General features: G+C 42.8%; 1 protein-coding gene across 1 annotated transcript in view; it reads right to left on the reverse strand.

Annotated features, from left to right (window-relative positions):
• Positions 1 to 3,076: 3,076 nt before the first annotated feature.
• Positions 3,077 to 15,379, reverse strand: part of LOC149453408 (uncharacterized) — a 66,648-nt gene continuing 54,345 nt past the window's right edge. The window contains 1 exon segment of the mRNA XM_089688574.1: positions 3,077 to 5,506. Coding sequence (XP_089544700.1) covers positions 4,586 to 5,506 — 921 coding nt within the window. The 3' untranslated portion in view covers positions 3,077 to 4,585.

Below are 15,379 nucleotides of genomic sequence, written 5' to 3' on the forward strand. Positions count from 1 at the left end.
TGCTGTAGCTTTACCTCCCTCCATCCTAAAAGAGTCATATGATACTTACTTTGCAGAAGTCTGTGTCCAGCCACTGTCTCCTACTGCTGCAGGAACTATGGAGATCCTGTTGGGCAGAAGATTGCTCCGCCTACCACATGTCCAAGTACTGGAACAGTAAATCCAGCACTCAGCTCTGATATACAACACAGATTCTTAGGACACCAAGAATTAGTTAAAGTCACTGGAGGACCTGAGATATTTAGTCTGATCTTCTCCATCTGATCCAGATGTATCCGGTCTATAAACCAGAGGCTCTGGATGGACGGTTGGATAAATGGTTCTATATTTAGGGTGTATCCGGTCTATAAACCAGAGGCTCCGGATGGACGGTTGGATAAATGGTTCTATATTTAGGATGTATCCGGTCTATAAACCAGAGGCTCTGGATGGACGGTTGGATAAATGGCTCTATATTTAGGGTGTATCCGGTCTATAAACCAGAGGCTCTGGATGGACAGTTGGATAAATGGCTCTATATTTAGGATGTATCCGGTCTATAAACCAGAGGCTCTGGATGGACAGTTGGATAAATGGCTCTATATTTAGGATGTATCCGGTCTATAAACCAGAGGCTCTGGATGGACAGTTGGATAAATGGCTCTATATTTAGGATGTATCCGGTCTATAAACCAGAGGCTCTGGATGGACAGTTGGATAAATGGCTCTATATTTAGGACGTATCCGGTCTATAAACCATAACTGTCATCATAGTAAATATGGAGGAAGAGGACGGACATCACAGTGACGGAGGAGGAAGAGGACGGACATGATGGTGGGTTACTGGGTGTACATTTAAAATAAAATCCTATTACCTCCTCTGCTGCCAGTTCCAGCAATGTCTCCTCTCTACTTCCTTCTGACTCTCCTTCTGAGACTACTTCCTGTTTGTGTGACATCACTTCCTCTTTCCGCATTACATTATTTCCTGTGTGTGTGTGCGTTACATAGTCTGATCCCCTGCAATATTGTAGTCTATGTTATATACCGTATGTTACATAGCGTAGAATTCTGTTATTTTGTATACAAAATTACACAAAGAATATACCTCGTATAAATGTAGACAATGAAAAATGTTTTGTCCTTGAATCACATCAATATAACAATGTATATACAGATATACACTTTAATGCCCGCAGTATTGGTCAGCCGGCCTTTTCACGCACATGACCTGTAATGGCCCCCCAGTTTTAGTCAGTAGGGTTCAATATTGAGTTGGCCCCGCCTTTTGCAGCTATAACAGCTTCAACTCTTCTGGGAAGGCCGTCCACAAGGTTTAGGAGGGTGTCTATGGGAAGGTTGGACCATTCTTACAGAAGCACATTTGTCAGGTCAGGTCAGGCACTGATGTCGGGGGAGGAGGCCTGGCTCGCAGTCTCCGCTCTAATTCATCCCAAAGGTGTTCTATGGGGTTGAGGTCAGGACTCTGTGCAGGCTAGTCAAGTTCCTCCACCCCAAACTGGCTCCTCCATGTCTTTATGGACCTTGCTTTGTGCACTGGTGCACAGTCATGTTGGAACAGGAAGGGGCCATCCCCAAACTCTTCCCACAAAGTTGGGAGCATGAAATTGTCCAAACTGTCTTTGCATGCTGACGCCTTAAGAGTTCCCTTCACTGGAACTAGGGGGCCAAGCACAACCCCTGAAAATCAACCCCACACCATATCCTTTCTCCACCAAACTTTACCCTTGGCACAATGCAGTCAGGAAAGTACCGTTCTCCTGGCAAACGCCAAACCCAGACACGTCCATCGGATTGCCAGACAGAGAAGCGTGATTGATAACTCCAGAGAACACGTCTCCACTGCTCTAGAGTCCAGTGGCGGTGTGCTTTACACCACGGCATCCGATGCTTTGCATTGCACTTGGTGATGTAAGGCTTGGATGCAGCTGCTCGGCCCTGGAAACCCATTCCATGAAGCTCTCTACGCACTGTTGTTGGGTTCATCTGAAGGCCACACCAAGTTTGGAGGTCTTTAGCTATTGACTCTGCAGACAGTTGCCGACTTCTGCGGACTGTGCGCTTCAGCATGCGCTGACCCCGCTCTGTCATGTGACGTGGCCTACCACTTGGTGGCTGAGTTGCTGTTCTCAGTTGCTTCCACTTTGTTATAATTCCACTAACAGTTGAACGTGGAATATTTAGTGGCCAGGAAATGTCACGGATGAACTTATTGCACAGGTGACCACCTATCACGGGACCACGCTTGGAGTCAATGAGCCCCTGAGAGCGACCCATTCTTTCACCAATGTTTGTAGAAGCAGTCTGCATGCCTAGGGGCTTGATTGTATACACCTGTGTCCATGGAGGGGATTGGAACACCTGAATGACATGATTTGGAGGGGATTGGAACACTTGAATCACATGATATGGAGGGGATTGTAACACCTGAATCACATGATGTGGAGGGGATTGGAACACTTGAATCACATGATATGGAGGGCGGGGACAATACTTTAGGCAATACACACAATATATACTGTATATATATCTCCATACTTTTGCATTGCTTTTATTAGCATCACTAACATACACATCACCAGACATGTACATGCCAGAAATTTTTCTGTAGTTTTGGATGCATTCGTTCATTGAAGAATCTCGGTTCATCACATTTCTTATTCGTTTTCAGAATTCATTATATCTCTTCAGTATTCGATCCATATATTCAATGGTCCGGGTGGACCATTGAATTTGAAATAATAATTATTTGAAATAATTAGCAGGTTTTTCGGAAGATTTCTATATATTAGTTTGAGAATTCGATATTTCAGGTGGATTCAATATCATAATCCACTCGATATCTGAATCGTCGAACGAATTAAAAAATTGAATTCATTTCCCCATGGGCCCAAACTACTATCACATCATGTGACGTCATCCAAATGAAACAAATGCATTTGTTAATTTCACCGTAACTATTTTCAGATTCATTGTCATATGCTACTACATCCATTCGGAGATTCAGATAGGCCCGAATCTCCAAAAATCTAAATTTCGTCCAAAAAATGTATCGAAAACAAAATGCACATGTGTACACGTTTCTCATTCTTTTATTGTCACACACTTATTATACCTCAGATCAAATCCCCACCCCCCATTCTTGGAGACCATTTATTAGAAAGCAATGGTTTATTAGAAAAATAAGTACAATTTCCAAAGTAGTCCAAAAACCAATACAGTTTGAAGCATACGTTACATTACCCTCAAAGTGAAGAATAGGTCCACCTGAACCGAATCCAGTGACAACTACGTGACAATGGTGAACATTGGAGTATACAGCAAAAAAAACAAACAAAACAACCAACCAAGTCAAGCATTCCAAAATTATCCTCAGCTCTTCAGATAAGAATTCTATCAATAACTAAATCAATGGGGCTCAACCACTGGACCTTCCATATGGTGTCCAGTATCTCCTCTTCATTTGTTGGGAATGTGACGTTATATTGAGGAATGGAGATGGGCCTTTCATATGGTGTCCAGTATCTCCTCCTCATTTGTTGGGAATGTGACGTTATATTGAGGAATGGAGATGGACCTTTCATATGGTGTCCAGTATCTCCTCCTCATTTGTTGGGAATGTGACGTTATATTGAGGAATGGAGATGGACCTTTCATATGGTGTCCAGTATCTCCTCCTCATTTGTTGGGAATGTGACGTTATATTGAGGAATGGAGATGGACCTTTCATATGGTGTCCAGTATCTCCTCCTCATTTGTTGGGAACATGACGTTATATTGAGGAATGGAGATGGTCCTTTCATATGGTATCCAGTATCTCCTCATTTGTTGGGAACATGACGTTATATTGAGGAATGGAGATGGACCTTTCATATGGTGTCCAGTATCTCCTCCTCATTTGTTGGGAACATGACGTTATATTGAGGAATGGAGATGGACCTTTCATATGGTGTCCAGCATCTCCTCCTGATTTGTTGGGAACATGACGTTATATTGAGCAAAGAAGATGGACCTTCCATATGGTGTACAGCATTTGTTGGGAACATTGGGTAGTGTGGTAAATTGAAAGATTCCTTTCTTTTGGGGAGGACTGGAGATCTGTATATCACATTATGTACAATACCTTCGCCGCTGTTGTATGGACTGTTGGAACGTGTGGTAGGCTCATCAATGATATTTTTCCTGTCAACAGTTCAGTTTTCATAACCTTTTCCTTACTGGATGATGTAAAGTTCTCTGTCGGGATTCAGGGCAGCACGGACTGTGTTTTTTTGGAGGAAATAGGGTTTACCTCCTGTATACAGAAAGGATTCTTTGATGGAAGAGCTGTAGAATATAATTCTACAGAAAATGGTTTGAACTGACTTTGTATCTTACTTCACTACATCAGTGAATTTTGTGGTTTCCAACCAGGCTTTCTTTCCAAGAAAAACATTTTCCGCACTCTGATCATGAAAAAGATATTCACCCTGATGAATTGTGAAAGAAACATTTCCCACACTCAAAACAGAAAGCTAGACTCTAGTCCATGTAAATTTTCCTGTTTGTCGAAAGGTCTCTTTTCTGCATGAAACATTTCCCCCACTCAACAATTGAAAGAAGGCTCACCTGTGTGACTTTTCTGATGTATACGAAATGTTGTTTTCTCATTGAAACGTTTCCCACACTTGGATTAGGAAATAGGATGCTCATGCGTATGAATTCTCTGGTGTCTAAGAAGGCCTCCTTTCTCTGTGAAATGTTTCCCGCACTCTGAACAGGAAAAAGGACGCTCACCTGTGTGAATTCTATGGTGTATTAAGAGGATTCTTTTCTCAGTGAAACATTTTCCGCATTCAGAACAGGAAAAAGGACGCTCCTGTGTATGAATTCTCTGGTGTCTAAGAAGTTTTTCTTTCACAATGAAACATTTTCCACACTCGGAGCAGGAAAAAGGACGCTCATGTGTATGAATTCTCTGGTGTCTAAGAAGGCCTCCTTTCTCTGTGAAACATTTTCCGCACTCGGAACAGGAAAACGGACGCTCTCCCGTGTGAATTCTCTGGTGTATTAGCAGGATTCTTTTCTGACTAAAGCATTTTCCGCACTCTGAACAGGAAAAAGGACGCTCTTGTGTATGAGTTTTCTGGTGTCTAATTAGGCCTCCTTTCTCTGTGAAACATTTCCCACACTCTGAACAGGAAAAAGGACGCTCACCTTTGTGAATTCTCTGGTGTGTAAGGAGGATATTTTTCTGAGTGAAACATTTTCCGCACTCTAAACAGGAAAAAGGACGCTCGCCTGTGTGAGTTCTCTGATGTGTAACAAGTTTTTCTTTCTTAGTGAAGCCTTTCCCACACTCTACACAGAGAAAAGGACGCTCACCTGTGTGAATTCTCTGGTGTGTAATAAGTTTTTCTTTCTTAGTGAAGCCTTTCCCACAATCTAAACAGAGAAAAGGACGTTCACCTGTGTGGATTCTCTGGTGTATATCAAGTTTTCCTTTCCTACTGAAACATTTCCCACACTCTGAACAGGAAAATGGATGTTCATTTATGTCCTTTGTCTGGTGTGTAGGACATTTTCTTTTCTTAGTAGAAAACTTCTCATACTCCAAAGAGGAAGAAGGATGTTCATGTGTGTGAGATCTCTGGTGTCTAAGAAGTGCTCTGTTGTCAGTGAAACATTTCCCGCACTCCAAACAGGCCAATGAATTGTCTACTGTATGAACTCCTTCATGGTACAAAGAAGTCTCATTGGGATTAGATGGATCTGTTGGTCTATCCACATTGTTAGATATTAGATGAATATCGGACATCATAGTAGGTGAATGATCAGAGGATTCCTCAGGGTTAGAGGGATCCATTGATGTTGCCAAACAGTAAGATCTGTGATGTATTATTTGACCAAAGGAATTTGTTCTTGGAGAACGTTGTTCTGTCCCGTTATCTTGTTCATCATCTGGAAACAACATAAGATCTCCCTCTGAGGTATCCACACTCCGTACACAGAGTCCATCTGTTGGAAAGAAAGGTTTAAAAAAGGGTTTGAAGAATTCTTCCAGTCTTGTATTCAGGAGTCAAACATTTGATGTCACTTTTACCAACTTCACAGACCTGTGTCATCGTATTAGGTGCAGATGGAGATGGACCTTTCATATGGTGTCCAGTATCTCCTCCTCATTTGTTGGGAACATGACGTTATATTGAGGTATGGAGATGGACCTTTCATATGGTGTCCAGTATCTCCTCATTTGTTGGGAACATGACATTATATTGAGGAATGGAGATGGACCTTCCATATGGTGTCCAGTATCTCCTCCTCATTTGTTGGGAACATGACGTTCTATTGAGGAATGGAGATGGATACATTTATTGTACCCTATTGTACAGCGCTGAGCAAACCCTTTGGCGCTATATAAACTCGTAGTAATAATAATAACATGACATTATATTGAGGAATGGAGATGGACCTTTCATATGGTGTCCAGTATCTCCTCCTCATTTGTTGGGAACATGACGTTATATTGAGGAATGGAGATGGACCTTCTATATGGTGTCCAGTATCTCCTCCTCATTTGTTGGGAACATGACGTTATATTAAGGAATGGAGATGGACCTTTCATATGGTGTACAGTATAAAGTATCTACCTCATTTGCTGGTTACATTGGGCAGTATGGTAAATACAAAGACTACAGGGGGAGACTGGAGATTTCTATATCATATGGCCCACAACACCTCTACCACATTTCTTGGGAATGTTAGGTTGTGGGGTAGGTACTTCAATGATGTTCTGTCTACAGTTAGGGTTTATTAATCCTTTCCTTAGTGAAGGATGTGAAGTTCTTAAACATGGGCAGCACATTCTGTGTGTTTCTAAATACAGAAAGGATTCTTTGCAGAAGAGCTTTAAAACCTTTGAATAGGATGTCGCAGGCAATGGTTTTTACCGATTTACTAGTGCATCTCAGAAAAAATAAGACTAATTTTTTGTCGGAAAAACATGGTAGAATGTTGAATCGGGGAGTTCTATGATTGCCATTTGAGATCAGGAAAAAATCCTCTTAATGTTTCAGAAAATGCTGCAAAGCTTTATATGGGTTTCTGCCTTCAATTTAAAGATTTTTTAACCTATTAAATCGTATACTTAAAAGTAAAATAAAAATGTGAACTGTTTCTGCATTTCGTGTTTGTGACTTACTTGTGTCCATATGTAGAGAAGATTCCTCCTGCTTACTTTTCACAACCATCTCCCCCTCCTCCATAGACTGCTGATCTCCACTCACCAACGTCTCTTCTTCTTCCTCTTTAACCTCAACTTTGATGTATTTCAGTTCTTCACCCTAAACCCCAAAGAGGATAGAATAAATTTATACAGAGGAACACAAAGTTACATAGAAGAATGTCATCTCATGGCTATGAGTACATTTTAGGTCTACATGCTCAGTCCCACCTACCTGATGATGGTGAGGGATGGTGTGATATTCCTGTGTAGAATCCCGGGAATACAGAGGACAGGGACATCTCTCTGGTGGGTTCCCATGACTGGATCCATCTGTAGGAAACACACACACTGACTGAATCCATTGTTTCTATGTGTTTATCAGATGATGGGGGATCTAGGTGGAGCCTCCGTACTGCTCTCTCCTTTACAATAAAGTCTCCTCTTACCCGGTAATGTGAGGGGCGGCTGATTCTCCATCATGACGTCCTTGTAGAGATCACATTACTTGTTGTGAAGGTTCATAGATCCTCAATTGTCAATCTACAGTACATACATGAACAGTTTCTATATTCAGTGTTGATTACACACCTGGGTTAATATCTAAAGAGGGTTCTTCTTGTTTGATTGTCACCATCATCCCTACTTCCTCTGTAGACTCCTCATAACTCACAGTCTCTTCTTCCTCTTTAACCTCAAGTTTCACATACATCTGTTCTTTGTGCTAATCCAATAAAAGGAAAATATCTTTAAATTTTGAGGACCAATAAGATTAGAGAATAGTATAATCTTACACAGTTTAGAGTCACTTTTGTGTTCTATTCATCTACCTGATGATGGTGGGGGATGGTGTGACCTTCCTGTGTGGAATCCCGGGAATACAGAGGACGGGGACATCTCTGTGGTGGGTTCCCATTACTGGACCCATCTGCCAGATGATGGTGAGGGATGGTGTGACCTTCCTGTGTGGAATCCCGGGAATACAGAGGACGGGGACATCTCTGTGGTGAGTTCCCATGACTGGATCCATCTGTAGGAAACACACACTGACTGAATCCATTGTTTCTATGTGTTTATCAGATGATGGGGGATCTAGGTGGACCCTCCGTACTGCTCTCTCCTTTACAATAAAGTCTCCTCTTACCCGGTGATGTGAGGGGCGGCTGATTGTCCATCATGACGTCCTTGTAGAGGTCCTTGTGTCCTTCTAAATACTCCTCCTCAGAGTCACTGACATCCTGACACCTTATAGGAACCTGACACACACAATGATACAGTCACCATCCAGACACATCCCTTGTCTGTTACTGGAGAATGTCCCAGAATTCCCGGCACTGCTCACCTCTCCTGTCAGCAGATCAATGATCTTCTTGGTGACTTCTAGAATCTTTTTCTTGGTGTTTCGTTTAAGGGTTTGCAAGGGAAGTGAAGAAACATTTATGGGGTTCTGTCGTTCTTTCAGTTTTGTGAGCAAGTTGTTATTTGTATTATTCTCAACAGATGTCTTCTTAACTAGCACACTGTCCTGTATTATACAGAAACACATATAATATCATGAATATAATGATCTTTTATAATAGAGATAAGAGTGATGTCATTTGACCTCCGAGAAGCCTCCTCACCTCTCCGGTCAGCAGGTAGATGATCTCCAGGGTGAGGTCCAATAGCCTCTCCTCCAAGCTAATTGTATTGTTTTCTTTTTTTACATAACTGAATGGCGGCTGATTGTCCATCATGACGTCCTTGTAGAGATCCTTGTGTCCTTCTAAATACTCCCACTCCTCCATGGAGAAATAGACAGTGACACCCTGACACCTTATAGGAACCTGACACACACAATGATACAGTCACCATCCAGACACATCCCTTGTCTGTTACTGGAGAATGTCCCAGAATTCCCGGCACTGCTCACCTCTCCTGTCAGCAGCTCAATGATCTTCTGGGTGACTTCTTAGATGTAGAACATTAAATCCAGAATTTAGCTCTAACACACAAGCCAGATCTATGGGCTCCAGGAACTAGAGTTCCAGGACAGTCCTGCTGGACCTGGGACAGTTGGAGAATCAACAACCCTGAAAAATAAATACATGATTGTATATTTAAAATGTATCCAGTCTGTAAACCAGAGGCTCTGGATGGACGGTTGGATAAATGGTTCTATATTTAGGATGTATCCGGTCTATAAACCAGAGGCTCTGGATGGACGGTTGGATAAATGGTTCTATATTTAGGACGTATCCGGTCTATAAACTAGAGGCTCCGGATGGACGGTTGGATAAATGGCTCTATATTTAGGATGTACCCGGTCTATAAACCATAGGCTCCGGATGGACGGTTGGATAAATGGTTCTATATTTAGGACGTATCCGGTCTATAAACCAGAGGCTCCGGATGGACGGTTGGATAAATGGTTCTATATTTAGGATGTACCCGGTCTATAAACCAGAGGCTCCGGATGGACGGTTGGATAAATGGTTCTATATTTAGGACGTATCCGGTCTATAAACTAGAGGCTCCGGATGGATGGTTGGATAAATGGCTCTATATTTAGGATGTACCCGGTCTATAAACCATAGGCTCCGGATGGACGGTTGGATAAATGGTTCTATATTTAGGACGTATCCGGTCTATAAACCAGAGGCTCCGGATGGACGGTTGGATAAATGGTTCTATATTTAGGATGTATCAGGTCTATAAACCAGAGGCTCTGGATGGACGGTTGGATAAATGGTTCTATATTTAGGATGTATCCGGTCTATAAACCAGAGGCTCTGGATGGACGGTTGGATAAATGGTTCTATATTTAGGATGTATCTGGTGTAAATATAAAATAATATTTTATTACCTCCTCTGATGCCAGTTTCTACAATGTCTCCTTTCTTCTTCCTTCTGACTCACCTCCCACCCGGAACTTCCTGTCTGAAAATTACATCACTTCCTGTCTGTTCGTTTCAATCACCATAAGTAAGATCATCACCTTGCTGCGAGTATAAAAACTGCATTCTATGTTTTCCATCACTGAGAGCTGAGTTGCGGCAGATTCCTGTTATATTATATACATCAATAACCATTGTAACATTAATCATTGTCCTCATATGTTAAAGTGGAACTGCTCTGCATCTGAGCACCACAAACCAAAAATGCTATATAATTAATCTTTAATATTCAAAACAAACTCCCCCCCAATCCATCCATTTCTCCAGGCTTTATTTTGTTAAATCATTTTGAAAAACCACCTGGCATTTCTGGCAGGGGCCATCTTAAATAAGGGCAGATGATTCATGTAGCAGTTACATCCTGGAATCCATCTGTCCTTAGCTCAGACATTGGCTGAACAGAGAACCAACTGTCACGGATTCACCCACACGCCACACCCACAGTGACCAGCTAACCGAGGCGCGCATGTGCGGCCATGACTTGGGGTAAGAGGGAATAAGGGGAACTTAACTTTGAATATATAAAACCGTATATAAGACCAGCTGTGATATACTTTCACAGCCCGCACTACCTCTTGGCCACCACCGGAGGGAGACTCCACTCCAATCCAGCTGGTCGACCACACACACTGGCAGATACAAATCTCACATAGAATCTGGTGCACTAATTAGAGTTGAGGAGCAGCTTAGCAATCAAACACCATTCTATGATCCCTCCAGCTATCCTACAAGCCAGAACCCTGGTGTTAATCACTCTTCCACTGTCCTCACACCCCCACACCAGACACACCACAAACGGTAGCTGGCCACCACCCAACAGTTTATCCACAGAACGGTCTATTGGGACACCACACACATACAGATCTCCATCTTGCAGATCTGTTACCTTTTACAATCTGCACGCAATCTGCCAACACGCAGTGCAATTGCATACAGATTAGCAATGAGCTTGACCGATCATATAAAGGCACTAACATACAATACAATCTAATCTCTACGGAGATATGAGCCCGTGCTTAAATACACTGAAGTCACTTATTAATTTTAAGATTTAATATCCCGAGAGTGGGCAGTGCATAAAATATGTACAAAGTATAAAAAGTTACAGAAAATACAAAAAATACAAGAAGACACACATAGACTATTCACTATAAAATTAAAGGGAATAAAAAACCAAGATAAAACTTTTACTAAGACCTATCCTGCAACTGGAGCAAGTCAGGGAGAGTCAGCAATCCGTCAGTCAAATCGAACTGGTTCCATACGAATCACAATGTCTCAATGTCAGAGTCCTCAATTTATGGGGATATGGACGTAGGCGGGACATTAGTTCTTGGCAAGTTGACCCTGGGGGATTTTCCTGTACCCGCCCACAGGCTGTTCTGGGTGCTGAACTGCCCAAAGTCAATTGGACCAAGACCGGCTTGAATCACCAAGTCGGGGACTGAATTTCCAACACCAGTGCATCAGTCCGATCGCGACAGTACCAATTACTGTTCCGCTATCGCACTGCAGCGCCACATAACCATTTTCTGCATTTTCCTGGCATTCTGCATAGCCCACAAATATAGTTTGTATATGCCGATGTGGCCCACAGAATGCCCCATCAGAAGGAAGTATTTTCATCTCTCTGCAACTAATATTTTAGCTTTTATGAGGGATAAAACATACTCCTTTGATCTATGTATATTCTTTTAGAGCTCCCTAGACAGGTCGGAGACCCCCCTGGTGTCTTTTCAGCTTCAGGAAGATGGCAAAGTCTGAATACGTATAGGTGACAACATCTTATTAGCACCCATGTGCCACTTCCAGAGGAAGCTAGTCCCTTCAGATGCTAATTGAAGACCATCTGTCTCTGAATACCTTATTTCTTTAATGACAAGGACTGAAACTACATTTAGGATTACATTGTCATATTTTCTACAGGTCACATCTTATCTACTCAAATCTGTACATTTATGTCACTTTTATGTCACACTGCCGACAATGACTAGCTGGATGCACAGCAAAAAAGTGAAACTGTAAAATTTTTGAAATGTTGGCAACTGTTGGAGGACAGAGGGGCAGTGGTGCTCAAAGGGAGACTGAATACCTTGCTCATGCAGTCCTGCGCTTTAGGCTGCTGAGGAGCTTCTCTGATGCTGAGGTTGGGGGTCTTCCTGTTTGCTGCTGGGTAAGTCCTCATGCACACGGGACGTTTTTACAGCGGCTGTTTTTGGCTTTTGATGGGTTTTTCTACAGCCAGTAAACTCCCCAGCATGTTTTCCTGTGTGTCCGCGCACACATAGACTGTAATCAGCGTTTTTTGGCAGGGGCGTTTTTTGGCTGGTAAAAAACCCCCCAGAGCTAGTGGGTTTCTAGAGGAGTTTTTTAGCTGTAAAAATGCTCTAACGCTAAAAAAGCAGTAAATAGCAGCAAACCAGCGTTTTTGGACTTTTTTTAATTTAAGATTGTAAGCTTCAAGGATCAGGGCCCTTCTAACCCTCTTGTATTGAACTGTATTGTTGCTGTATTGTCTCCCGTTATATTGTAGCGCTGAGCAAACTGTTGGTGCCATAAATCCTATATAATAATAATAAAAAAAAAAAACTTAAAAACCGCAAACACGAAAAAACAGCTAAACGCACATTTTTAACATGACTTTACACAGCTAACATTATTATTATACAGTATTTATAAAGCACCAACAGTTCGCTCAGCGCTGTACATTACAATGGGAGACAATACATGAGACAGTACAACAACAATACAATGCGATACACGAGGGGTTCGAGGGCCCTGGGAGCTTACAATCTGGGGGGGGGATAGTTGTACAGGAGGAAAAGCTGTGGGGGATGGAGTGGTAGGAGGAGTGGAGGAGATCAGCACTTAGCAGGGGGCTGGGTAGGCTTCCCTGAAGAGGTGGGTTTTCAGGGTGCGCCTAAAAGAGAGGAGAGTAGGTGATTGCCAGCAAATTGCCAACATTATTAAAAAGCCCCATGTGCTCTATGAAGCCATGCACTAGACCAGTGGTCGGCAAGCCGCGGCTCGCGAGCCACATGCGGCTCTTTGCACACTTTAATGCGGCTCTTCTGTGTGCCGGGCGCCCGCTCCCCTCCCTCCTCTCGGGCGGCCGCCCCAAAAGTCAGGACTCTGCAGCTAGCCCAGCAATGGGCAAACTACGGCCCGGCGGACCTTTTAATCCGGCTCGCGGAGCGTGGCAAACATTGGCTGTCAGGATGTAGGCAGGGCAGCGTGACGAACTCCTCTCCTCTCACAGTTCGCCCTGAAGACCGGAACGGCGCGGGAACACGGCGAGAGGAACGCACGGAGCAAAGGTAAGTGAATTGACACAATATGGGGAATGAATTACTATAGGGGGGATGAATTACTATAGGGGGGATGAATTACTATATGGGGGATGAATTACTATGGGGCATGAATTACTATATGGGGGATGAATTGCTATGGGGGATGAATTACTATATGGGGGATGAATTACTATGGGGGATGAATTACTATATGGGGGATGAATTACTATGGGGGATGAATTACTATATGGGGGATGAATTACTATGGGGGATGAATTACTATATGGGGGGATGAATTACTATGGGGGATGAATTACTATGGGGGATGAATTACTATATGGGGGATGAATTACTATGGGGGATGAATTACTATATGGGGGATGAATTACTATGGGGGATGAATTACTATATGGGGGATGTATTTTCAGTTTTAAAAATGTGGCTCTCAAAATAAATTTCAATCGTGGTTTTGGTGAGATTTGGCTCAGTTGAAAAAAAAGGTTGCCCACTACTGCACTAGACAGCATGAGAGACACAGCAGTGTCTGTGAAGAGCATGGGGGTCCCTCAGCTGTCTGTCCTGAGAGGTGTCTGCCATTTTTGAGTGCTAAGGCCACCAAATCTGAGCTCTGAAGAGCAACTGGGACAGTAGAGCTCAGGGGCAGACTGACCATTCGAGCACTTGGGCACTGCCCAAGGGCCCGGGGTCAGTAGGGGGCCCCATGAGATGCCCCTGGTACCTTTCATTGGCTTTTTTGGGTGTGGGTGAGGACACAGGGGCCCCATGGTCCCTTATTGCCCGAGGGCCCCATGAGTTGCCAGTCCGCTCATAGTAGAGCTAACAGTGCAAAACTGAAAGTGCGGACAATGCAGTGTCAGGACCTGGGGAGCAGAGATCAGGGTCAAGTGCCTTGAGTACCAGACACTAGGGATACCTTAAGCCAGACATAGATGTTGTGATTTTCTTTCCTGCAACCACGGGTTCCCCCATCAACACAGGGAGCTGTCCCTGCTAAGAGAACCCAGTGATTATTAAGTGTTCTTGTATGGCAGACCACTTACTGTTATCTCACATATATATTCTTATTATTATAGCCAAATTTACCACCCTAACTCCTCCCACAGTTTTTACACTACATACACAGTAATATACTACTTTGTGGAACGTTTCGCCGAATGGTTCACGAAATATCAACGTTTTTGTGGTGAAATTGGTTCCATAGGAATGAATGGCGGAATGTTCAAAACTAGAGTGGGAGCTGACAAAAGCTAGTGTGAGCTGAAAAATCAGGACATGATCTCTAAACTGCCATCACTCCCTCATTTTCAAGCCCACCTACACATATCTTATATCAAAACGTTCAGTTATCCCTGCTGCCACTAAAAATGTCCACGGCTAAACCATAGTCCTGATAGTTTTCACAATATGACCATTTGTTTGCAACTCACGCCGCCCATTGACATTCATTGAAACTCCACTCTAGCTACCTCAAATGTGAAGGGCAATTTCTAAACTGCGACTGTGCCTTCATTTTTAATATTTCAGAGACATACTATGCATCAAAATGTAGGTCTGGGTCTTGTGATTCTAACAATATAAAGCTCTTCACTGTGGGATTTATAGTTTTTAAAACTACGACCGTTTAAAGACGTCAGTGAAGTGAGCAATTTGGAGCAGTTTGTATTTAACCGCTCTTCTCTGCCCTATTTGAAATCTCATTTTGAATATGTGACAGTTTGGCCGGCTTCTGGTTAAAGGTTTGGAAATAAGTTTTCTACAGTAGAGAGTATTTGAGGTGATAATGCTGCTAATGTTTTTATAAATGTATGTTTTAATGTAACTGTGAAGCACTTTGGGCAACAACATTGCAATTAAATGTGCTATATAGATAATTAAAAGTTGAAATGCATTTCTCACTTTATCGAGCTTGCCATGTGCACTTTTTAAATTTG

The sequence above is a fragment of the Staurois parvus genome, unplaced genomic scaffold, assembly GCF_062004578.1.
Source record: "Staurois parvus isolate SC_StPar_1 unplaced genomic scaffold, SC_StPar_1.0 ptg000449l, whole genome shotgun sequence".
In the NCBI taxonomy this organism is placed as follows: domain Eukaryota; kingdom Metazoa; phylum Chordata; class Amphibia; order Anura; family Ranidae; genus Staurois; species Staurois parvus.